This window comes from Pelmatolapia mariae, linkage group LG2 (assembly GCF_036321145.2).
Source record: "Pelmatolapia mariae isolate MD_Pm_ZW linkage group LG2, Pm_UMD_F_2, whole genome shotgun sequence".
Classification (NCBI taxonomy): domain Eukaryota; kingdom Metazoa; phylum Chordata; class Actinopteri; order Cichliformes; family Cichlidae; genus Pelmatolapia; species Pelmatolapia mariae.
Genome location: NC_086228.1, coordinates 31,317,455 through 31,343,826, shown reverse-complemented (window position 1 = coordinate 31,343,826; position 26,372 = coordinate 31,317,455). Strand labels below are relative to the sequence as shown.

Below are 26,372 nucleotides of genomic sequence, written 5' to 3'. Positions count from 1 at the left end.
TCACAGTTTCGATCGCCTCAGGTCTTTGTCCAGAGCTTGCATGGGTTCAGTGTTCTGGGAGCTGAGGAAGGTGTGGTCCTGGTTCAGGTAGGTAGTGATGAAGTCTGGAAAATGTCTCTTTGCGATCACCTCCTGGAACATTTTTGCTGCTGTGTGTAACCTCTGTCTGAAAAAGAAAGATAAAATCCTGAAAATAGCTTATTCAGACTGCCCTCTGGCAGAAATATTGCAGCTGTCTTGCAACGATAAATGGTAAATGGGTTGGTTTTTATATAGTGCTTTGCTGCTCTGAGCACTTTACACAACTTGCATCAAACACCCACTCACAGATTCAGACATTTTCAATGCACGTGTGTAAGTGTTTTCTGTCTGAAATTCACACACATTCATATTCTGGTGGATGCATCGGAGAGCAACTTGGTGTTAGTGTCTTGTGCAAGGATATTTGGCATGCAGATGGGGAACGAACCACCAACCTTCCGATTAATAGGTGACCTGCTCTGCTGCCCTATTTTATCAGAGCGAGAAAAGGAAAAAGAAAACATTATCTTACATATGCTATAACATGCATGTTTAGGAAAACCAAAACCTGCATGTTTTCGATCTCACCCTGGGTCAACACACCTGAATCAGATGATTAGTTCATTACCAGGCCTCTGGAGAACTTCGAGACATGTTGAGGAGGTCATTTAGCTATTTAAATCAGCTGTGTTGGATCAAGGAAACATCTAAAACCTGCAGGACACCGGCCCTCGAGGCCTGGAGTTCCCCACCCCTGGTCTAGTGCATCCTATGCTAAGGGAGGCAATAAAGAAAGCACTGAAGCTTCTTTCCTTAATATTTGGAGAATTGGAACTTTAAACATGGTCGCCACACAGATACTTCCAGGTCGTGTCTCTCAGTTAAGAACCTTCCTAAGCCAAATGGACTATTGGAACTGTTTCCATGAAAGGGTGTACGTGGTCTACAACAATGCTTAGGAAGGTGGTATGTGTCAAAGTAACTGTAAAAAAGCAAACAAAAAACAAAACAAAAACTAAAAACAAAACAAAAACTAAAAGGTGAGTTTGCATCATAAACAATTTAAGGATGTTCAGAAATTATAGGTGTCATGGATGTGGTGTTTCAGTGAAAACTCTAAAAGGTTATACATGCATCATGAATTTGAAAATTAACCAATGGGCTGCTGTCAGTGCTTATACAGCTGGTGCACAGCTCAATTGACCCATCGAGTTTTGTCGTGCAAAAGCTGTTGCACAATAAAATGCACAATCAATACACTGAAAAATAGTTGCATGTTTAATCAACTGGGAATTTACCCAGATTTATTTATTTATTTAGACAGAGATCTTGACAGATATATAATATATATATAATATAGACATATATAATTCCCCGCTCGCGGGCGGTCAATCCTTCAAGCTCAGGTCCTCTACCAGAGGCCTGGGAGCTTGAGGGTACTGCGTAGTATCTTAGCTGTTCCTAGGACTGCGCTCTTCTGGGCAGAGATCTCGGATGTTGTTCCAGGGATCTGCTGGAGCCACTCGCCTAGTTTGGGAGTCACCGCACCTAGTACTCCAATTACGTGTTCCTTCTTTCTGATGTTGCTGTCATTGGGAACCGCTACATCTATCACTACGGCCGTCTTCTTCTGTTTGTCTACCACCACTATGTCAGGTTGGTTAGCCACCACCATTTTGTCCGCCTGTATCTGGAAGTCCCACAGGGTCTTAGCTCGGTCATTCTCCACCACCCTTGGGGGCATCTCCCATGTTGACCTCAGGACTTCCAGGTTATACTCGGCACAGATGTTCCTGTATACTATGCCGGCCACTTGGTTATGGCGTTCCATGTACGCCTTGCCTGCTAGCATCTTTACACAGCCTGCACCTGGGGTCTTGCCTGGTGTGATAGATCCCAGCCTCTATGGATCTTGTGCTCAGAGCTTGTTCCTGTGCTGCCATGATTAGTGCCTCCGTGCTGTCTTTCAGTCCAGCTTTGTCCAGCCACTGGTAGGATTTCTGGATATCAGCCACCTCTGCTATCTGCCCCTGGTACATACCGTGCAGGGGCCTGTCCTTCCATGATGGTTCCTCGCCTTCCTCCTCTTTCTTGGGTTTCTGCTGCCTGAGGTATTCACTGAGTACACTGTCAGTTGGGGCCATCTTCGTGATGTATTTGTGGATGTTCGTTGTCTCATCCTGGACTGTGGTGCTGATACTCACAAGTCCCCGGCCTCCTTCTTTCCGCTTAGCGTACAGCCTCAGGGTGCTGGACTTGGGGTGAAACCCTCCATGCATGGTTAGGAGCTTTCTTGTCTTGATGTCAGTGGCTTCTATCTCCTCCTTTGGCCAGCCTATTATCCCAGCAGGGTACCTGATCACGGGCAGGGTGTAGGTGTTGATAGCCCGGATCTTGTTCTTACCGTTCAGCTGACTCCTCAGGACTTGCCTGACCCTCTGCAGGTACTTGGTGGTTGCAGCTTTCCTAGCGGCCTCCTCATGGTTCCCATTTGCCTGTGGGATCCCCAGGTACTTGTAACTGTGCTCTATGTCTGCAATGTTGCCTTCTGGTAGTTCGATCCCCTCCATTCTGACTACCTTCCCTCTCTTTGTTACCATCCGACTACACTTCTCCAGCCCGAATGACATTCCGATATCATTCCTGTATATCCTGGTGGTGTGGATCAGTGAATCGATGTCTCGTTCACTCTTCGCATACAGCTTGATGTCATCCATGTACAGGAGGTGGCTGACAACTGCTCCGTTCCGTAATCGGTATCCATAGCCAGTCTTGTTAATGATCTCACTGAGGGGATTCAGGCCTATGCAGAACAGCAATGGGAACAGGGCATCTCCTTGGTAGATCCCGCACTTGATGGTTACTTGTGCTATGGGCTTGGAGTTGGCCTCTAGTGTTGTACGCCACATCCCCATTGAGTTCCTGATGAAGGCTCTTAGGGTCCTGTTGATCTTGTATAGTTCTAGGCATTCCAGGATCCAGGAGTGGGGCATTGAGTCATAGGCCTTCTTGTAATCAATCCAGGCAGTGCACAGGTTGGTCAGTCTGGTCTTGCAGTCTCGGCTGATTGCTCGGTCTGCCACTGTGATGGTTACTGGACCCTGTTCAGGGAGGTTACTGTGGTCTGCTCTTACATCCACTAGCCACTGAGCATTGCCATTATGGTTTGTGTCCTTCTCCTGTATTGTTCTGTCTCCAGCCTTGGTGGTGCTGTTCTCTTATTGTTCCCTTGCCACTGAGAGTACACCTTGGCTGGTTCTGTGGAGAACAGCTGGTTTATTCTCCTGCCTTCTATCTCTCTGGTGTACCTCCTCAAGCATCTGGCCAAATCTGTGAGTCGTTGCGTGGCAGTTTCCAAGGTCTCAGGTATGGACAGCTTGCTGTACTTCTTAGGCACCTTCTTCATCGCACCTTTCTGCAACTCCGATAGTTGGCTAACCTCCCTCTGTACTACCTTGATCTTAGCCTCTAGTCTCCTTCTCCATGGAGGGTACTGCTCCTTGTGGCTGTTCAACTTGTAGCCAAGCATCTCACTGATCACTGCTGCCGTATTGTAGATCAGCTTGTTAGTCTCGGTAATGGTGGTTGTAGGTATCGTCCGTAGTGCTGCATTAACGTCATCTAGCAGACCTTCTGAGGGTACTTCACTTAGTCTTGGTAACCGGCTACGAGGCGTCCAGGTTTCAAGGTTTCCATGATCCTATCTTTCAGGTCAGTTCCTCTCGCACTCAACGATTCTTCTCCTATCGCACTTGGGGCTTGGTACCCAATCTCGGGTGGGGGTGATGATATCTCCCCCCTGACCTGGCGTCCTGGCTCCCCCTTGCCGTAGCATTTATGTTGTACCTCGTCAATCTCTAGCTGTCAGAGCAGTCCCTTCTTTCGAATGTTGGAACACTGAGCTACTAGTTGTTTCACCGTCATTGTGGATGTTGGGTATCGAAGCATCCATAGGTCCATCATCCTATTCATGTAACCCCTTCCGCCAGGGTTACTTGCGTAGTAACATTCCAACAACGCCCTGTTTTCGTCTGTCGCCCACTGATGCCTTCTTGTTCCAGTAGCCCACTTCTCGTCAGGTTGCCCTGGTTCCTCAACACCTGATGCGGACCTTGTTGATCTGGGCGACGTCCGAGCCGGCATGCCTTCATATTTATCTGTCTCGCTCATGTCTGCAGTAGGCTTGCTTAGCATGGGGGGTCTAGCCTTAGGACCCTTACTGGATACAGACACCCCAGGCGGGATGTGTGTGTGTGTGTGTATGTGTGTGTGTATATATATATATATATATATATATATATATGTGTGTGTGTGTGTGTGTATATATAGTATATACAGTATTCTGGAGAATACTGTATGTGTTGTGTGTGTTCTATGGGCATGTATTTTTTGTTACATTCTTACCCTACTATGGCCACCTCTTTCTTTTGCCCTACTAATATTCCAGTTTCACTTTATTTCTCACAGTTTTTCAATCTGTTGCCTTACTGTTCGAAGTGCTGACACCAATCTTTACACTTTATTATTATTTATAACACTTGTTTAATCAGCTACCATCTCTCCTGTGGACTTTTTAACGTCTACAGTCTCAGATCAACACAACCCTGCCCTGCAGCACTATCAGCAGCAGGTGCAGCAGCAACATTGTACCCCAGCAGGTAAACATGGGCTACGCTTGCTTTGCATTGCCCCCACCTGATGACTCTGTGATGCAGTTCCATATTAGATTCCTGATGAATGTGGTTTGTTGTTATTCAGCCTGTTTCTATGTGCCCCTTTTAACTTTGAGCACTCCCCCCCCCCCCCCCCCCCAAACATCTCTGCACAGCCCTGACCAACGCTCTTGAAACAAACTGCATATTTGTTGATTATGGCTCAACAAAAATTATTGGATGACAGAAAAAAACTCATGTGACTAAGACAAACTCGTGTTTCATTAAATCTTTCTGCAGTAAAAGAAGCAATAGAAAGGTATCCCAAAACAATCTGTCACATTTCCATTTTTTCCACATTTTCTGTGACGTTTAAAAGCATTAGTAGCATAATTTGACAAATCTTCTCCATGCTGAGATTATGGTGAAAACTCTCATTTCATCAAAAACGTTGGTGCAAATATCCTGGGACACAGGATTCATCAGTCAATTAAAAATTAATTATTATTTACATTAATAAGGCATTAAACATATATATTGTATTCTTCAATGAAGGATGTCACTGGAACCACTCACCTACCATATCCTCTTCAAAGAGGGTGCATTTGCTTACCTAACAGAGCCACAGTGGGGACTGAGGTCCATGATGAGCTCCTTGATGAGGTCAGTCACCAGCTGCCTGCTCACCACCCTGCCATCGTCCTCCAGCCGGGTCTGATGACGGACCCACTGCCACACCTGACAAACACACAAAACAAAACATGTTCTTATGATCTATGATCACGGCTCATGTTAAGTTGGCTCCTCCCATTAAATGGTAAATGGTAAATGGCCTGTATTTGTATAGCGCTTTACTTAGTCCCTAAGGACCCCAAAGCGCTTTACACTACATTCAGTCATCCACACATTCACACACTGGTGATGGCAAGCTACATTGTAGCCACAGCTTCCCTGGGGCGCACTGACAGAGTGTGTGGAGGTGCACGCAGTTTCCCCTCTTCCATGGTGTGCACGAGTGCATGTCTATGTGTATGCTGTGACACAGGTGGAGATTGCGGATTGGACAGTTAGCTTCCACTTCTATTGGGTGGAAGTTGGTAGATGTGGATTGCATGATTGGATGGACAGCGGTCTGTTAACCTCCAGCTGACAGCCACTTTGCATCTCTGCACCCAACACAGAGGCAGCAGTTAAATAATGTTTGTAAATATGTATCCACAGTATATACAGAACAGCTGGTAGCAGATTAGTAGCAGTGAGAAGTGTTTTTTGTTGAAATATTTTTTTTCTTGGTTATTGCTTATGGACCTTGGAGATTTGTCATTCAAGTGTTTTGGCATTGCTCACCTCTGAAGCAAATAAACTGCTGTCTGGCATCCTGAATTTTTCTGCATTGCTGTCCTTTACTTGAGAGTGGGGAGTCAAATTTCATAGTAGGACTAGGTTACCCCTAGCCCAGGGGACACTAGAGTAGATGGAGTTTAAGTTTGATAGGAAGATAATCTTACACACTTAACAAACTTCATGTGCCTGTATCCTTAAATGTCAAGAAAAAAATAGCTGAAGGAGCTCTGTGCACAAAGCTGGATGAAAGGTGCTGTTTGGTAAGCAAGCTCCTGTAGATTGAATTCAACTGGGTGCTGTTGCTGGTAATCTTGCCCCACTGCCTAAATCTCCGTCCTCAAACAGGTACATCTACAGTGGAGCCACAGCTGTGTGCATAAAGGAGGTGGAGTTAACAGGAGCAGTTTGAGGTCAAAGGCATTCATATGTAAGAGATGAAGATGGAGCAGCTGTATGTGACAGTCTTTCCACCTCTCAATCAGGCCTTCTAAAACCTGGCCAAAGAACATTTCCTCTTTAAAACAAATAATGAGTGCCAGAATCTTACAGGCTGAAATTTGAGAAAAACTTCCACCCAGACCTGAGTGCACAGTAATTCAAATACGGTGAAATCAGTGAACGGTAAAGACTGTGCAGTGATTTGTGGTTTAGAATGTGTTTTGCTTTATTCAATATTGAAATGCTTCTTGAAACTTTGTTCTGTACACGTTTTATATGAGGTTATTGAGATAGTTTGTTCCTGTCAAACTATACCCAACAGTTCCATTAGATTACCCCAGAACAAAACTATTTGTGTCATCTGAAAATAAAACCAGTTTTAATATATCAGATACTTCACAAATGTATTTTTATAAATAAGAAATAGTTTTGGGCCCAGTACAGAACCCTGGGGAACACCAGAACAGTGTCCAGCACAGCACAACAGAGCCAGCAGTGCACGGGCAGGAATGCATTTCTTACTTGGAAATTCCGACACACTTCACATTTAAAGAAGAAAGGGATGAAATCTGACCGTGCAATGCAAACTCTGTTTGCTAGCAACCAAGCTGCTCTCAGCGTCAAGACTCCAACCTAAAGAAACATCTGGAAGTATGTTCTTTTTTTTTAAAAAAAAACTAACATTAGCCTACTGCAGCTAGCTTGTTTTAGTTGTGGTAACTACCTGGGTTATGTGCCACTTCAGTATCTTCGATGTACTACTCCTGTGTGATTTATTACTATTATTGAACGCTGCATTACAACCTGCTAGCTGCAAATAATCATGTGCAGTTCTGAAAGCAGACAGAAAGAAAACATATTACTGATACAGAAACAGTTTTCTATACGGGATCACTGCAAAAAGTGCAGCCTTACCTAATGTCCACCCTACTGTTACTCCATCAAGTCTAACAGTCTGCAGTCGATGAACTAACCTCAGCTAACAATGTTAGCTTGGTTGCGGGTAGCCTTCAGTAATAGTAGTAAATCACACAGCAATAGTACATTCATGTAGTTGTAAAAGGCATGACAATATATCAAGTAATCCAAAGTATTGGATAGCTCAGTAGGTAGAGTGGTGGCCCCATGATCGGAAGGTCGGGGGTTTGATTCCCCTGAACAGCTACCCTAAGGTACCCCTGAGCAAGGTACCATCCCTACACACTGCTCCCCGGGCACCCAATGGCTGCCCACTGCTTCACTGAGTGAATGGGTTAAATGCAGAGAGGAATTTCCCCACGGGGATCAATAAAGTACACTTTCTTTCTTTCTTTTCTATTCAGAATATGTTACTCACATTAAGTAACTTAATGGAATATGTTACAAACTACTTTTTGTGCCATGTATTCTGTAATCTGTAGTGGAATACATTTTTTTTTTTTTTTTTCCCCCCTGTCCCGTTTGGATCTTTAGCCATCAGAATTGTTGTCTTAAGGCCAAGAGAGATGCCAAGCGGATTTACTTTACCAAGTGGATCATCATGGCCTTGCCATATTGGTCCATTTGATTGACCTTTATTATAATTATGTATTTATTTTATTTTCGGTTGTTACAGTCGGGACAGACATGACTGGGGGATAGGACAGGGAGAAAGAATGAAAGAAAGAGAGGGAGAGAAAGAAAAATAGAGGGGAGAAGAGATGGTGAGAAAGGGGGGGGGGGAGAAAAAAAAAGAAAAACAAACAAAACACCTGGATCACCTGTATGGAGAAAAAAAAACAGAAGAGAAAACAAACAAACAAAAAACAGCAACATAATAAATACAGCACCATCACAATAAACTAGCTAGCAGTAGATAACAGTAGATACTAAATATTAAATGTTATTGTGCAGCACGCAAGATAGACAGCGCACAATGTGCTTTGAGGTAGCAGCCAAGAAAGGCGTAGTTTGTGTCTGTGAACACCCGTGTGTACACCTGTGTGGATAAGCGCGCTTGTATTCCGAAGGTTTCTCCATGTAACGATCTGCTAGGGAGTGAGGGGAGCCATAGCCCCGTCCCCCAGGGCATGAAGCAGGTATGGAGGAGATCCAGGCCCCAGACATCCAGAGGCCCCAGAGTACAAGGACCCAAGGAGGACCACCAAAGGGGGGGAACCGTGCCACCCTCCTGGGAAGAGCTGAGTAGAGCCCCAAACGAGAGGTCACCCAGCAGCCACAGAGCAGAGGCCAGAGGGGGTTGCAGTGGCGTGCCCGCGGGCTCTGCCGGCAGCGAGCTGCGCCAGAGAGGACCGAGCTTCAGGCCCAGAGGCCAGAGGCCTGAGGACACCCCACCCCCCGGAAGGGGCCCAGCCGGGCCACAGGCGCCAGGCCCCGCCAATCGGCCACCAGGAGTGAGCCGGTACATACATGAGTGCCCAGCCCCAGCCGACAAGAACCACCAGCACACCAACGTCTGAGGGCATCAGCCACCAGCAGGGAGTGTGGTGAGGGGAGATAGGCCTCCGTACTTTGGAGGGCCTGAGATGTTCCCAGAGAGCTGGAGTCTAAGACCCAACCTGACATATAGACACAGACGAACAGGCGCACGCAGACTCAAACGTGTATTCCCACCCCCATATACACAACCAAATACTCGGCACTTACCCAATGTGTAGACAGACACAAATAGACACTGCACAGACAATCACACTCCCCAAACATACTCTATATCTCAGGTCCAGGTACCCCCGCCCCCCGAGGGGCAAGCTGCACCTAGACCCAGGAGGTGTAACCCTTCTCTCTGGGGTGGAGGCAAGCGGACCGCCTCCTTATCTGCAGTAGCAGGGAGGCCCCGCATCGCAGACCCCAATCTGATGGCCAGCACCTCCTCCCAGCCCCCCAGCCCTGATGGCTAACAGAACTGGGGTGAGTGAAGACCCCAAACCTCCCTCCGCCCGCTCATATGTAGTGTTGCTGTGTGCTGTTCTAAAGTGCATTTAAAACACAGGAGGGCATGGTGCATCCTGCCAGAGAGCAGCACGGCTCCTCCCGAAGACCCTCAGTGTCTATATGCATTAAAATTGAGGGTAGGGCACCAGCGCCAGAGGTGGGTTGGAATACACCGACCATCCTCTGGATGCTGTAAAACGTGCCCACCCCCAAGGCCCTGAGTGTGAGTAATGTGGATGTCTAGGTTGCAGAATAAAATTGAGGCACAGGTGGCCAGAAGGGGACAGAGGGGGGGGGGGGGGGGGGGGGGGGTGCCTCCCCTGCACCCTGGTGACATATCTGCACCCCAAGCCCTGCGTGTGTGGGTGGGTGTGGTAGAGCGGGAAGAGGGAGGTAGCTGAGGATGGGGAGGGAAGAAAGGGAGGGGCAAGCGGTCCCTCCCTGGGGCCAGCTCCCCCACTGACCCCAGTAGGCACCCCCAACTCTGGAACCACCAGGCCAAGGGATCCCAGGCCCATCCGGACCGGGGCCCACAGCAGCAGCACCGCCCAGCCCTACAGAGTCCGGGGCAGCCCACCCGACTCCACCGCAGAGAAAACTGCACCCACCCCATCATCCAATCATCTCCCAAACTACACAAGACAATAGACACCCAGGTTGAGTTCATTCTCTACCTCTCCTATATCTCTCCCCCACCTGCAAAGTGAGCTCCTGTAGAGAGGAGACCACCTGCAAAGATATAACAGCCTCCCCACCAGTTAGAGAGCCCCCTAGTTGGGCTGATGCACCAGAGGTCCCCTGCACTGGGGCTGAGCCCCCCTGCACCCACCCGCCCACAGCCCCGGCGACACAACAGCCAGGACCCAAGTCCCCAAGGCCCTGCCAGCACCCCAGACCGGGGGCGGAGCACCCCCAGACCCCCAAGCCTCCACGCCCATCCCGGACCCACCCGGGGGCAACCAGGCCACCAGGCCAGTAACCAACGTCCGCCAGTACAGACCCTCCCCCATCTCCGCTGTACGCAGCCACAAGGAAAACACCATCTAGGAGCCATCAGAGCCCCTAACCAGGTCATGGCCACATCCCCCGGGTTAGGCCCTCCAGGGAAAACGTCCCTAGGGAATCCCCAGACGCCCTAAGGCCGTCCCTACCCCCATATCAGCCACGAATACATTTTAAAAGTAACCTTCCCAACACTGACTGTACATGAAGTAATTAACCCACAAGCCAAACCTATGCAGTGATACTTTAAAAGAAATGCAGCCAAAAGGAGAAAGAAGCATGCCACATGACACTAAATCAAAAACAAAAACAAACAAACAAACAAATTACAGGGTGCATCTTGGTCATTGTGTTAAATATGTATCTATTAGAGCAAATTTAAAAAGGAAATGTGCTTGTTTCCCAAACAACATTGTCAAAAACATTTAAATATATCCTAAATAGTAATTACTTGTAGGTGTAGATCAAGCTCTACATGAATCTCAGCAATATATGCTCTGTGGTGTTCGCTTTGAAAACTCACCTGCGATCTAGAAATTTCTGCTGTGGCAGAATCTTCAACCTGGCCTTTGTAGAAGAAGTGGCCTTTACCTTAGAAACACAAAATGGTATCAACAGCCAACACATACAGGTATATAGCATTTAATGCATATAAGCATTTTTCCATGGATAATACAAAAGCACAAACCTGATAGCCAAGCATTAATAAAGAGCACACCAACTGCAATGTTATACCTCAAACCATTAAGCGTGACTCCTCCCTACGAAAAATACAGCACACCAAAACTTTATTTTACACTTTCATATAAAGTTGTCATACTCTCAAGCTCAGTGAAACAGATGCAAGCTCATTTGCAAATCTCCCTTAGAGATTTTTGATTTGACTTTTATGTTATACAGTGCACTTTACCATCAAAACATCAAATAATTAAATATCTTTAGGAAAAGAACACAATGTTTGATTCATCATTTACAATAAATGAGGCAAAGAGGTTATTCTGTGGACAGATTATTAAAAAACTATATCGTATGCATCTGGTATAGTGGATGTTTTCACTCATGCCTAACATTATCTGGATGTGAAAGCCTCCCTCTTCCTGTTTGATTTAGTTTTCCTACCCACACCAGAAAAAGCTGTCAGGCTGTTTAAAATCTGATGTATTTCAATCAATTAAGTTTAATGCTAACTGTAATATTACTGTTAAAAGTTTATCGAGGTGTGTTCTGCAGTTCACTAATAAGAGCAACCACTAACTGAAGGCATGGATAGCAAGTCTTCAGGAAATACAGTCACGTCATTTCGAAGCTGGTCAAGCTGGTTATCTCCTTCAGTGTGGACCTTGAAGAGCTGGAAAAGATGAAGAATTACTACACACTTTCACATATGCCAATCACTGTAACTTTATATGCATATAAAGCTTTATATGTCTCAGCGCTCACTTTCTGCATGGGCTCAACCAAATTTAGGTCATATACCATGAAACCATCCACACCTGCAGTAATCTCTAATAACTTCAACCTGAAAGGTGGAAAAACACAACTGGATCAGCGAACATCATTGAATATGTATTCAGATTGTATGTATTGTCATATTGTCATATGCTATAACCTATGGGGAAAAACAATAATGAAAATTTCTTGAGTTTAATATAATACATATATACCAAATACAGGCGTTATAGACACACACTTATCCACATGTGCGCACACTCACACACAAACACACACTGTAAAATGTAAATAAAAATATAATGCTATTTGCTATATCTTAGAAACCCATATTTTAGTATTCAACCCTACCTCTGGCGCCGGTGCCCACCTCTCAATTTTAAATCCATGTAGACATTGAGGGTTCTCGGGAGGGGCCGTGCTAACACCTGCTGCTCTCCGGCAGCAGCACCATGCCCTCCCCTGTTTTAAATGCACTTTAGAACAACACGCAGCAACACTACACATGAGCGGGAGGAGGGAGGTATGGGGTCTTCACACACCCCCATTCTCTGCCAGCCATCGGGGCGGGGGGCTGGGAGGAGGTGTTGGCTGACAGATTGGCCTCCCTGCTTCTGCGAGGCCTGGGGCGGTCTGCTTGCCTCCACCCCAGGGGGAAAGGGTCACATCTCTTGGGTCTGGGTGCCGTTTCCCCCTCTGGGGGCGAGGGTACCTGGACCCGGGGTATAGAGTATGTTTGGGGAGTGCGATTGTGTGTACATGTGCATATATGTCTATTCCTACGTTGGATGAGTGCTGAGTGTTTGTATATGTGTGCATGAGGGTGGGAATGCATGTTTGTGTCTGTGTGTGCCTGTTTGTCTGTGTTTATATGTCAGGTCAGGTCTTAGACTCCACCTCTCTGGGAACACCCAGGCCCTCCAAAGTGTGGAGGCCTATCTCCCCTCACCACACTCCCTGCCGGTAACTGATGCACTCAGGGGTCGGTGCATTGGTGGTTCTTGGTGTCCGGGGCTGGGCGCTCAGGTATACACCAGCTCACTCCCGGTGGCTACTTGGCGGGGCCTGGTGCCTGTCGCTCGGTCAGGCCTCTTCCGGGGCAAAGGGGGCCCTCGAACCTCCGGCCTCGGGGTCTGCGGCTCGGTTCACTCTGGCACAGCTGGCTGCCGGCAGAGCCGGCGGGCGCGCCAGTGCAGCCCCCTCTGGCTTCTGCTCCGTGGCTACTGGGTGACCCCTCGTCTGGGGATCTCCTCAGCCCTTCCCAGGAGGGTGGCACGGATGCCCCTCCGGTGGTACTCCTTGGGCTCTCGCACTCTGGGGACCCTGGATGTCTGGAGCCTGGATCTCCTCCATGCCTGCTTCATGCCCTGGGGGACGGGGCTATGGCCCTCCACACCCTCTAGCAGACCGTTACATGGGAAAACCTTCTGTATACAAGCGCGCTGATCCACACAGGTGTGCACATTAGGGCTGCCACGATTAGTCGACTAGTCACGACTACGTCGACTATCAAAATCGTCGACGCCTAATTTAATAGTCGACGCATCGTTTAAATGCCGTAAAATCCTGAAAGGTGCAGGAATACAAGTAGGATTTAAGAGTGTAATAACGGACTGAAACAGAAGATGGCAGCACTGCGTGTACAAGGATAAACGCCAAGGACGAAGAAGAAGAAGCAGTCTCCGTTATCATGGCTACTCGGCAACGGAACTCGAAAGTCTGGGAGCATTTTGACCAAACAAAAGAAAAGAATGTCCAATGCAAAATCTGCAAAATGGAACTTGCCTTCCATGGCAGTACAACGGCGATGCACGAGCATCTAAAAAGGAAGCACGTTGTGGCATCCGACGACGAAGTGGTACAGTCGTCTCGGTAAGCTAATTGGCTAGTTGGCTGCTAACATTATCGTAAACAGCAAGCTGCTAATTATTTGTGCTGTCAGCGTTAATCTCGTTAATATGATGTTAACGCCATAACCGCATTAACGCGGCAAATCCCCGTTAGTCAGTGCCGTGCAGCCCTCGCACCGTGTTATCGAGCTAACGGGGATTTGCCGCATTAACGTCGTATCGACGAGATTAACGCTGAGAGCACTACTTATTATTGCTCATATTAATAGCTGTTAACGTTGTGTTTCAGGACAGATAAAAAAAATACGTTCGTCTTCAATGGACGACTTTGTCACCAAGCCAACAACGTGTACACCTCGGCAAGCAGATGTCCTGACTGAATCAATCTTAAACATGTTGGTGACGGACATGAGACCCCTGTCTATGGTTGATGATCAAGGTTTCAAAGAGATGATCAAGCAGTTCAACCCAGATTACCATGATAACTACCTACCAGGCCGATCCCACTTCACCAAATTGATGGAAAAGAAATATGATGCTACCTTTGAGAAGGTTGGTCTCTCTTTCTCTCCACTCTCTCACACCACAAACACAAAATAGCAATTTGTATTAGAATTTAATACATTTCATGATGAAATAATATTAAGAGCTTGCTGACTGAGCAACCAATAAATTAATCTTGGTTAAAGCATGTAATGGAAAGTTGTTTTGTTTTTGTTTTTTTGTTTGTCTTTTACTGATATGTTGAATGTTTGTTGTTTAACATACGTAACTGGATTTGATGTAACTGAAAAAAAATATACTGTAATATATTTCCCTAATGCTTACTATTGTTCCAAATCATCTCATATCTTTAGGTAAAGCAGACTCTTGGTGGTGTCAAAGGTTTCTTCACCCTGACTGCTGATGTCTGGACCAGTCGTGCAACAGAAGCCTACCTGGGTGTGTCTTGCCATTTCCTGAGTGAAGATTGGAAGATGAAGAGCTTCATCCTTGATACCATGCCCCTTGAGGAGAGGCATACTGGTGCCAATATAGTGACATGGATGGAAGAGGTGCTAACAAAGTTTGAGATCTTGCCTGCCAAAATAAAAGCAGTAGTACATGACAGTGGTTCCAATATGGTGGCAGCAATGCGACTGCTTGAAGAAAAACATGGATGGGCCTCTATCCGCTGTGCTGGACACACACTCCAGCTCATAGTCAATACTGCTCTCAAAGACACCACCATAAGCAGAGCACTAGGTGCTGCTAGGCAGCTAGTGGAGCACTTTAAGAGAAGCGAGCTGGCTAGTACAAGACTAAAAATGAAACAGGAGCAAATGAATGTGAAGAAAAATACACTGATCCAAGATGTCAGTACAAGATGGAATAGTACATTCCACATGATAGAGAGACTCCTCGAACAGCGCTGGCGTCTCACTGCCACTCTTTCAGATCCCGAGGTAACGCCAAGGGGGAAACACTATTTCGACTTGAAGCCAGACCAGTGGGCGCTACTTGAAGAACTGAAGCAAGGTTTGGCACCTTTTGAGACTGCTACTGTTTACCTTAGTGGACAGCAGTACACAACGGTTTCAGGTCTTCCACAGGTGGTCAAAGGGCTGACACGGGCTGTACACCAAAGCCAACTGGAGACGAGCTCAGGAAAATCTTTCATTGCCAGTGCAGAAAAAGGCATAAAACAGAGATGGGGGAGTATATGCACTTTCTCAGCAGACAAAGAAAACCCTGTTATTCTCGCAGCTGCCTTGGACCCCAGATACAGAAAGTTGAAGTTTTTGGCTCCTGAAGATGTCATCAGAGTGCAGGGGACTGTTGAAGTGCTTGCTGTCAAAGAAGCAAATGCTGGGACACATGAGCATGCAAAAGTGCAGACAGACAATGGTTCAGGTAGAACTGAAAAGACTGTTCTGGACAACCTCCTTGAGTCTGACACAGACAGTCAGGGAGACAATGAGGAAGCAGCATCTAAGGAGGACCAAGATGTCCAAGTTGTGAGAAGTGAAGTTCAGCTGTACTTTAAAGAAGCCACAGTTTCTAAAAAGGATGATCCTCTTAAATGGTGGAGCGAAAATGAGGGACGTTTCCCCACACTATCAAAGCTAGCTAAATCTTTTCTGTGCATTCCTGCAACCTCCACCCCATCGGAGCGGATCTTCTCCACAGCAGGGAACATCTGCTCTCAAAAGAGAGCAAGCCTTTCTGCAGAACATGTAGAAAAGCTAACTTTCCTGGCTATGAACAATAATCTCGTGTAGATTGCTATACTGACTATATAGTCCCAAAGTTATAGTTGTTGTATGTTAAGTATAGTTGTGAGGACTGAGCACAAAATGCTATTTTGTTATATTTTTTTGGTTTGCTTCAAACTTGAAATTTCATTAAAAGTTTAATAAACTATCATCTTGTCTTTATTTTTACTTTCACATACCTTAAACACTTAAAGCTGTAAGCTAATGATAGTTATATAAGAGCAGATGCATGCTGCTGCAATAATCTGTACGTTTTACGTCCAAAGGATGCATGATCCGATTAGTCGACTAATCGCAAGAATAATCGGTGACTAGTCGACTATCAAAATAATCGTTTGTGGCAGCCCTAGTGCACATGGGTGTTCACTGTTCGTAGACATAAACTACACCTTTCTTAGCTGCTACTTCAAAGCACATTGTGCGCTGTCTGTGCTGCACAACAACATTCAATATTTAGTATTTATTGCTGTTTACACTTAGCTAGATTAACGTGATGGTGTTGTGTTTAGTATGTTGCTTTGTTTTTTTTTGTTTGTTTTCTCTTCTTTTTCTCTCAACAGGTGATCCAGGAGATTTTTTTTTCTCTTTGTCTTTGTAAGTGCCCTTTCTCACTGTCCCTCTTCCCTTCTGTTTTTCTTTTCCTTCCTCTCTTTCTTTCTCCCTTTCCTATCCCCCAATCATGTCTGTCTCATCTGTAACTACTGAAAATAAAATAAATAATAACAACAAAAGTTGATCAAATGGACCAATACGGCAATGCCATGATGATCCATTTGGCAAAATAAATCCATTTGGTATCCTTGTTGGTCTTCAGACAACAATTCTGACGGCTAAAGAACCAAATGGGACAGACAAAAAAAAAAAAAAAGAAACCCATATTTTAGTCACAGGTTAACTGGCAACATGTCAGTAACATGTCATGCCCTGGAGAAGTAAAGAAGTAAAGATGGGGGTAGGTTCACCAATCTATAAAAAAAACACCATCTACAAATTCTGGAGCAATTTCAGAATCCCAGGAAGTTGATTCTGTTCATCTGGAAGTATTATTTTCTGTGGGAGAAACATCTGTCACTCATCCAGGGGACTTTTACAATTTCACTTGATGCATGCTCAATTATCCAGGTAAGGAAATCACACAAAGTGGGCTGTGTTCATTGGGATATGAATTGACTGGGATTTTAATCCATTGGGGATTAAAATGGGATCGACTTTCTGAGATTTCCTTACTTGAATGGTTGCGTTTGCATCAAGGTGATTTCAGAAGGTTGTGAGGACTTGAAGACCTTAACTACAGTACATAATCAAAGGATTCTGAGAAGTCGAGGTCTGGATCCTGTCAGGGTCTGGAACAGGTCGGGTGGATTTTTCTGTCTGTCTTTTCCCCTGTTCCTTCCTCCCAGCCTGTGTCTAGCTGTGTATGTGACCAGTATATGTTGACTGGTATTTTTAATCTGCGTCTTAGTGTTTCCTGTTTGTTTGACAGTGTCACATCCTATGTTCAGTGTGTTCAGTTTTGCTTCCTCCTCTCTTGCCATTATGTGTATTTGCCTCAGCTGTGTTCCCCATATGTTTCTTCTTCCTCCTCCCTCATCACCTTCTTGTGTATTTATGTTGTAAGTAAATCCCAAAAGGTTGATTCTGTTCATCTGGACGTAGTGTTTTCAGTGGGAGAAGCATTTCATCACTCATCCAAGTGACTTCTGCAGTCTCAGCTGACTGCAGATTTCACCAATCTTATAAACAGTACATTTGCACAATAACTGAAACCAGCCCACTGAATGAACAATGGGCCGTGAGGTCAGTTCCTTGATCATTAATATGCAAATTGGCATGACCATCGATGAACAACCACTGATCAAAGCCTTGCCAGCTGGAGAATCAGCCGAGCCTGTCCAGCCACCTGCAGCCTTCAAGCCACCACCTGCTGCAGAGGTCAAGGTGGGCGGTCCCTCGCTGCCTGAGCATGGGGGACACCCATCACCGGAGCCTGTTGCAAGTCCTGTGCAGCCCCAGCCAGAGAAACCAGAGCTGGATGGGTGAGCCCCCTGAGAAGGTTCGTCACCTCTGCCGGGCCCCTGTGAAGTACCATTGACCACGTGGTTGACCACCAACCATGTCACTGCCACTGGCAGCTACTTCTCTGTGTATTTACGCCCTGTGTTTTCCACTTCCCACACCCATGTGCTGTGAGTTTCTCCATGTTTCTGGTGTCCCCTCATGACTCCCTGTTCCAAGTTTTAGTTTTTAGTTTCCAGTTTCTAGCTTAGGTTTGTTTTTTGTGAGTTTATTTTTTGCACAGCACAATAAAGCTGCTTCTTTAAGTTCATCCCTCTGCATCCTGCCTGCCACAGCACCAAGCATGACAGACCCAACCCTGCTTATGACATCTACTGAAAAAATCCACAGAGGCTCAGTGTCAGAAGTACATACAGGGTTAAAAGTATTCATAGATTTCCACTAATATTTGTTTAAATGTGCTTTAGCAAGTTGTACTTCAACAGAAGCTTTTGGCAGCCATCCACAAGCTTCTGGTGTATTTCTAGCTTCATATTTGACTAACAAGCATAGTTCATAAATTTTCAATGAGGCCTAGGTGGGTGCATTGGGAAGGCCATTCCACAAGCTTAATGTTAGCCTGCTTTGTCCGTTCCTATCACAGTTCTGATGTGTAGATGAGTAAATTGTTCTATTGGAACACCCGGTTATTTCTAAGTTTTGACTGTCAGCTGTTGGATTAAGGTGAAATGGAGGGGGAAGGGGAAGCGTGGAAGTTTGGGTCTTCTTTCAGACCTTGGCAAAGTGGGGACACACCCCAAATTTATTTTTATGTACAATTGTTTCAGTTGATGATCCTGGAATGTGCAGTATTAGAAATGGACTGTACACTTCTGGATTGGCCTTCCCAAAGCCCCAACTTCAACCCTACTGAAAATGTGTAGACTACGCTTATCCTTATAAACCAGGAAACCAAATAATTTAAACTCTACCAATTCTGCCAAGGAGAATGGTCAGATATCTAGCAAAAATAATGCCAGAAGCTTGTTGATGGCTAAAAAAAGCATCTAGTCAAGGTGTAATTTGTCATTTCTAATCAAATATTAGTGGGGGTGCATATAGTTTTGATGCTTTATGTATACTTTTGATGCTGTGTGGATCAAACAAATTTAAATATTAAACATAACACACAAGATTTTCTAAATAACTTGTTTATTATTAAGGGGAAAAATCCAAACCTACATGTCCCTGTGTGAATAAGTGATCAATAATAACTAATAACATAATAGTAACTACCAGCTGGTTGGGCCAACCTTTACAGCAACAACTGTGATTAGGCATTTGAGATAACTGGCTATGAGCAGTGTTGGGAAGGTTACTTTTAAAATTTACATGCTTCCATCTCCCGTTTGTGCTCGGTGACAGCTCGTACTTTTCCTTTCTCTCCCTCCTCGCGCTCACAGACACATAACGGGTATGGCAGTCCATTCTCCCTGCAGCACGGACTACACTGCCCATGAGGCTACATTCTTTAGGGCGATGCCTGCAATACTCTGCCTATTGCCTTCACATTAAATAATTTTTAAAAATATTACTGGCCATTCATGGGAAGGTTTACCACTATTCCATGTTTTGGCCATTTCTTCATAATGGCTCTCACTGGGGTTTGCTGGAGTCTGACAGCTTTAGAAACAGCTTTATAACCTTTTCCAGACTGAGAGATCTCAATTATTTTGTTTCTCATTTGTTTCTGAATTTTCTTGGATTGTGGCATGATGTCTAGCTTTAGAGGATCTTTTGGTCTACTCCACTTTGTCAGGCAGGTCCTATTTAAGTGATAAAAACAGGTGCGGCAGTAATCAGGCCTGGGAACAGAAATTGAACTTAGCTTACCAAAGATGTGATATACCATGGTTAATTAATGTCATAACATGGGGCGGGGGGAATCTTTTTTTTTTTTACACAGGGCCATGTAGGATTGATTTTTTTCCCCTTAATAATAAACACTTTTATTTAGAAACTGCAAAACACTTTTTCACATACAGTCTATGTACAAGCCTGCATGATCAGGCTATGAGCATGCATGTATCTAATGGGAGATATTTCTACCTTGTGACAGAAGCCAACACTCTCCTATAGGCGTCACTGAGTGGGTCTTCAGGCAGCAGCAGGGCAGCCATGCCTCCAGTGGCCAATGCTCCTCGCCGATGACATGTCTCAACCAACAGATCCATGTAGCTGCGCAGAAAATGCTTCTCCATGTTCACGTATTTATGGCGGTCAGGCAACAGGAAGGCTGGTCGATGACCTGGAGAACTTCTTCAATTCAGTTTGACTTTTTGATCATGTCCTTTGTTGTACACTTTATGTACTGTGAAAAGTTGCTGGACTGTTAAGAGTTACTAAAGTTTCCACTAGGCTGCGGTTTAACTCTTAAGTCCCAGGAATATTGACTAAAAGGAAATCTAAGATATTATTTTGTAGTCAGATTTAGATTGGAAACATAATATCAAAATTATAATATTATCTGAAGTACTATAGCTTTAATATCAATATGGAAATCAGCTGAATTTCAGTAGAAGATCTGTGGTTTCACAAGAATTGGTGCAGAAATGAAGAAAAAAACCTAAAATGACAGGGGTGTGTCAGGAGTGTGGTCTCTAGCTCTGCTGCAGTGGAGGGGTGGTGCAGGGGGCTCAAGGGGGCAGTGCAATGGGGGGGTGGAGATGGTTGTGCTAACGAGGTCTCCATCCTTTTAGTGACACCGGGGACCTGAGACGACAGACTTTGGAATATGGAGTCAGCTGCAAAGCTGACTGTCTGGAAAAGGCCTCAGTGCCAAACCACAAAGAAACATTTCTGTGTGTTAAATAAAAGAAACGGAAAACAGTCACGCTGTATGGGGTCCAGATTTTTCACAGTGGTGCCAAAACCCGGTGGATCATGCCCGACCTTCAGGCCACGCCGACCACGCAGCCGATTTAGCTGCTGGCCCAGATGCTGGCAGAGATAGTGGCCGTGCAACGCGAGCAGGCAGCTGCCCAGAAGGATCAGCTGGACAAGCGGAAAAAGGCTGATGAGCAGATGCAGGTGCTGGAGCAGTTGGTCAGGGTGACCCAGTTGCCGCCCCCCCTTCCTCTGGAGGTGACTGTGCACTGGATGGGGAAAGGTGATGACCCACAGGTTTTCCTGAAGGTGTTCCAGGCCACAGGGGAGGTGTGCCAGTGGCCTGCAGCAGAGTGGTGCACCGTGGCTGCTGCCGCTGTTGTCAGGGGAGGACCAGACGGCACCCCTGAGCCTCCCACCAGCCTCACGAAGTAACTTCTGGGACATCTGTCAGGCTGTGCCGGATCGCCTGAAGATCATTGCTGGTGGTTCTGGGCCAGCCAGATGAAGGGGGAGGACCGGCCATTCACGTGGGCCTGGAAATTGCATGATGTGATGAGGTGGCTGCAGCCCGAGCCATCAGAGGGTGAGGCCCATGTGTTGGCAAAGGTGGTCTTTGAGCAGTTTGTGGAGAGGCTGCCCGGTTCCACTGCCATTGGTCAGCGAGCCTGGAGGCTGCGGTCACCCTGGCTGTCCACCTGGCCACCATGGCAGAAGGAGCAGAGTGGGGCAGCCAGCCAGTCGGCTGGCAGAGTGGGGAAAAACAGGTTTCACAGCCACCCAGTGCACGGCTGCCAAACCCGTTCTTTCCCACTCCCACATCCAGCCCGGAATGTCAGTTGGTTAACCAGCCGGCCATTGCAAAAACGCCTTTGCACCCACTACGATTAAGGGCGATCCCATTTAAACGCTTAGGCATGGACCTAATCGGGCCATCACCAGAGTGCAAGTCGCTATCACTTTGTATTAGCTCTGGTGTATTATGCAACGTGATATCCAGAAGCATTGCCACTGCACACCATTTCTGCAAAGAGCGTGCTGCAGGCACTGTTTCAGGTCATCTCCCGGGCCGGCATCCCGAAAGAGATACTGACTGACCAGTGCACATCATTCATGTCTCACACACTAAAAGAGCTGTATAAATTAGGGGGCATTAAATCTGTTCGGACCTGCATCTACCATCCTCAGAGTGACGGGCTGGTGGAGCAGCTGAATAAGACTTAAAAGTCCATAAGTTCATTCACAAGGATGAATGCAATTGAGAGTGCTGGCTAGCCCCTCTGTTGTTTGCAGTGCTGGAGCTGCCCCAGGCATTTGGAGTACCACTTGTGAGGTGTGCAGGTGCCCCCACAGGTGCAGGACATGGCCGTCATTGGATCCTGCCCCATCCCAAGACCAAAAAGGAGGTGAGGCGGTGTGGTCTCTGGCTCTGCTGCCATGGAGGGGTGGTGCAGGGGGCTCAAGGGGCAGTGCAGGAAAGGCTGATGAGGCAGGTGGAGATGTTGTGCTAACAAGGTCTCCTTCCTTTTAGTAACGCCAGGGACCTGAGACTAGAGACCTCAGAGTGTGGAGTCAGCTGCAAAGCTGACTGCCTGGAAAAGACCTCGGTGCCAAACCACAAAGAAACATTTCTGTGTGTTAAATAAAAGAAACGGAAAACAGTCACCTGAACGCTGTGTGGGGTCCAGATTTTTCACAGACTAAAATCTAGAATTTTCAACTCACCAAACTTATTGACAAAGGAGGCTGAGTAATCCCAGATACCACAGTTGAGTCCTGCTGAATGCTCTTGCAGCTCATAGAGAATCTCCTCCATCTCAAAGGCTGCTAACACATTTTCAATCAGCACTGTGGCCTTGATGCTGCCCAGCGGAAGACCCAGCTAGACACATGTGAGACATGGATTCAGTCAGATACATATATAGAAGCAGTCAACAATGCATCCAGTCCCTTTAGGCTCTAAATGTTGTGGGAGGTTCAAGGTTCAAGGTTCTTTATTTGTCACATGCATAGTTATACAAGTATAACACACAGTGAAATGTATGACTGTCCTGGCTAGTATGTCTCTATAACACTGGGACAGTGTACTGGGTGAACTGGAGTGATGTCTGTTTTCAAAAAGGTGACTAAAGAATAGAAGGATCATGCTCTGGACAGTTTACACCAGGCTACTGGAGAGGAGAGTGCATTGGTTAGTCAAAGAGTATGTTGCACTCTGTAGGTTGATCATTTTCATTTCTATTAAAGAATGTGGCATTCATTCCTAACAGCCTGCATTTTGAGATCTGATGTGTTTTCAGATTCAACATAATTATATATACCTTTATATACTTGTTATATATACTTGGTACACACACACACACACACACACACACACACACACACACACACACACACACACACACACACACACACACATTGGAGCACTTGGGGCAGTTCCTGGGGTTCAGTAGATCCCAGGAATGACATGTGAGATATCTGTCCAGCGAAGTCCTAGAAACACCAAAGATGCTGCACACGGCCTTCAGGCTCACCTCGGCCTCTTGTAGAGGGCCTGAGGTTAAAGGATAAAAGAGCTTTTAGCCTTTCAGCTCCATCTTTTTTCTCTTTTGCTTGTCAGTCTTTATCAACCACTTCTTCCACATTAAACTCTCTTCTACAAGGTGCATGAGAGCACAGGGAAGGTAGGTGGCAGGCCGGTTGTAGGCTGCTGTCAGTGCTTGTAGGGCCAGTGCACAGCGGCCCTACAAGCCAGAAACACAAGACATACTACAAAAACAAGTTTATACATAAACACCAAAAATAGTGCAAACCTTCTGCTGTGTCCAAACAAATATTTTGTTCCAAAGTCTGGCCTCCATATAGCCCTCCACCTACAGAACAAAGGATAACAGTGCAAACCCAGATAAATGAAATCATCAGCATGTTTGAACGTTTGTAGGTTTGCACGTGTGTTACTTTTGACAGGTAGAAAAAGGGTCCACTGTTCTGTTTAAACAGTGCCTTTCCACAGTGAAACATGAGGAGCCCAAAGTCAAAGAGAGGGCCAGGAGCTTCTTTCCCCTCCACCTGACGACAGAAAAGCACACGTGTTATTTTATCTCACCAATCGTTTCATGTATATGATCCTTAGTGCCACTTCTGTGTCAGCTATCTGTTATTTCAGTGAATTTGTGCCCCTTATGTCTATGTATTCAGACCACATTCGATTGCTTCCAACAAAACAACCATTGTAACAAACTGATGTTAAGAAAATTCAATACTACCATCATGTTGTGCTCCACCATATTCCACGCACGGGGACGCAGCATCAGCACGGGAGCCTGAGATATATGTGGAACATCTGCAGATGAAGGACGCCAGAGGAATAGCTTATGAGAAAACATGGTAAAAATCAAAACACAGTTTTTTTAAAGGATTTTTCTATGGATTTACAAGTTAAAACTTAAATTTTAAAAAACCCAAGCCTAATGGGTTACGCTCAGGAGCTCAGGGAATTCCAGCATGGTACAGTGAGAGGATGAAGGACAAATTTCCTTGCTGCTAAATATTCCACATTCAAGTATTATATCAAAGTAGGAGTGGACGAGAACAACAGAAACAAAGTGGTAGCCCAGGTAAAATTACAGAGCAGGGTCATGTGGCCCATAGTGTGCAGAAGTCACCAACTTTCTGCAAAGACAGTAGCTACAGACCTCTAAACTTCACGTGGCCTTCAGATTTGCTCCTTCTCACAAAGGTGTTTTTGGAAGAACGGTAAAATATTCCCATAAATATACTTCTAAACCTTGTAGAAGTTCTTCCCAAAAGAGGTAAAGCTGCACAGTGTAGACCGATATCATATTAAACCCTATGGATTAAGCCTGGCTGTCACTCAAGTTCATATGTATGTGAAGGCAGACGAGTAAAGACTTTTGGCAATATAATGTTCTTTCTTTTTACTGAGATTGTACGGACTGTGTCTCTCAGAGTAAACTGAACATAAAGGTGAAGTAGAGCTCTTACTGGGGAACAGGTTATGCACTGCTTTAAAAACGTTGTAAATGCCTTTGATCTGGTTGTAATAAGTCGGGCAGTTTCCATCATCAAAGTCAACCTGCAGAAACCAAAAAGAGCACTGTAAGAAAAAAAGTCAGCAATGACTCAGAAGAAACAATATTAATATATAAATTTAGGTAACAATGTCAGACATGATTATAAAAAATCAATATTAAGAATTTAGTTTTTTAACAAACCCAGATTGTGCAGCTGTGAGGTGAACAGTCTAAACGGTCTAAGAGGAAACTAATCTATCGAGGGTTTTGGTTCTGGTTTAGCTAAGCCCTCCCCCATTTTATTGCATTTTCACCTGTTTGAAACAACCAAATAAATAAATTTCACCAATTTAAAACATTTAATGTGTGACCAAAGAAGACCAAGGACTGTTGAGCAACTATAATCCTATAAAGATGGTAAATTCTGTTGTTTTAAACATTTCATATGTTCTGTTGTCAATAAAACAGGTTTATGAAATTAGCAAATCATTACATGCTGTTTTTATTTACATTTTACATCTGACCTTTTTTGGAATTGTGAGTTTAATAATGCTGAAACTAACACAAAACAAATCAACATTTCTGCACAAAAAACAAACTGACATGAGCAAACCCAGTGTGGAACATTTAGCAGTGAACATTAAACTTTTAGCTCTGTGTGCTGTATTATTGCACCTGTGTAGCACCTGTATGCCTTGTGCTGGTGACAGAAGAGCTTGAATGAAGTGCTCAGTATCGCAGGGTGCCAAGTCTCCAATATCTACATGTCTCTTTTGGAGCCTTGAGGGGACGGGAAGGACCTTCCAGTCTGGGTCTCTCCTGATATGTCTGGTACTTTCCAGGAAGCTTGGCAGATCACCTGTGAGATCCAGCTGGGCCTTTTTAGACACTCTCAGCTGTAGAATCTGAAGAGGAGAGAATCATCCTAACTCAAACAAGTCCTTCGTTTATTCACAAAGAGGTTTTTTTGGCTGTCCTACCTCGTCCACCTCCTCATCAAATGTGGAAATCAGTTCATGCAGGAAGTGGAGGGAGTCAGTGGTAAAAAGAGTTGCATATTCTTTTTCCAGGCCTAAAGGAGAGGGGCACAGCTCCATACTGGACACTGTGGACAAAAAGATTTGTATTCATGATGTGGGTTCATATCAATTTTCACAGAAAGCTGCAGAATCTATAAACCTCAAAGGTGCATAGGAGTAGTTTAATCATTAACATTGACAATTAAGTTATAATGAACAGACCTGAAAGATACTCCAGTTTGTAATATTTGTAGCTGTATTTGTCCACCTGAGTGGACATGTAAAAAACTCTTTGAAAAGTACATGTTTAAAAAATGAAGTTCAAAGATCTTTTTCTCATGCCTAAAGATGTATAAAAATACTTAAGAAAATAATCCTGATTGAGGTTGTCGTAATTCATGCATGAAAGGGTTAAGGAGCTCCTCGGCCATTTGGTTGTCACCATTCGAAGCGTCCCTGGGATTTCAACCCCCCCACACCCCTGCTGTCAGTTACTGGAGGGGAACTGGAACTTCAT

General features: G+C 45.4%; 1 protein-coding gene across 1 annotated transcript; it reads right to left on the bottom strand.

The window, feature by feature from the left end:
* ugl (ureidoglycolate lyase) lies at positions 1–25,933 on the bottom strand. Its single transcript, XM_063483498.1, has 15 exons — positions 25,817–25,933; positions 25,523–25,741; positions 24,808–24,898; positions 24,069–24,145; positions 23,761–23,871; positions 23,616–23,675; positions 22,528–22,684; positions 20,026–20,224; positions 11,808–11,886; positions 11,623–11,715; positions 11,056–11,128; positions 10,891–10,958; positions 5,287–5,411; positions 2,543–2,548; positions 1–166 (listed from the first exon to the last, which is right to left on the bottom strand). Exons 1-15 carry the CDS (start codon positions 25,931–25,933, stop codon positions 1–3), a joined length of 1,641 nt encoding a protein of 546 aa, XP_063339568.1.
* Positions 25,934–26,372: the final 439 nt, after the last annotated feature.

What these genes read in the sequence shown, in the direction of transcription:
- ugl (XM_063483498.1), bottom strand. Translation starts at nt 25,933, where the DNA reads ATGGAGCTGTGCCCCTCTCCTTTAGGCCTGGAAAAAGAATATGCAACT. An exon ending in TGGTGGAGCACAACATGATG is followed by an intron (nt 23,872 to 24,068) that starts GTAGTATTGAAT and finishes TTCTGTCGTCAG; the next exon opens with GTGGAGGGGAAAGAAGCTCC. An exon ending in TTGTTTGGACACAGCAGAAG is followed by an intron (nt 22,685 to 23,615) that starts GTTTGCACTATT and finishes ACATGTGTCTAG; the next exon opens with CTGGGTCTTCCGCTGGGCAG.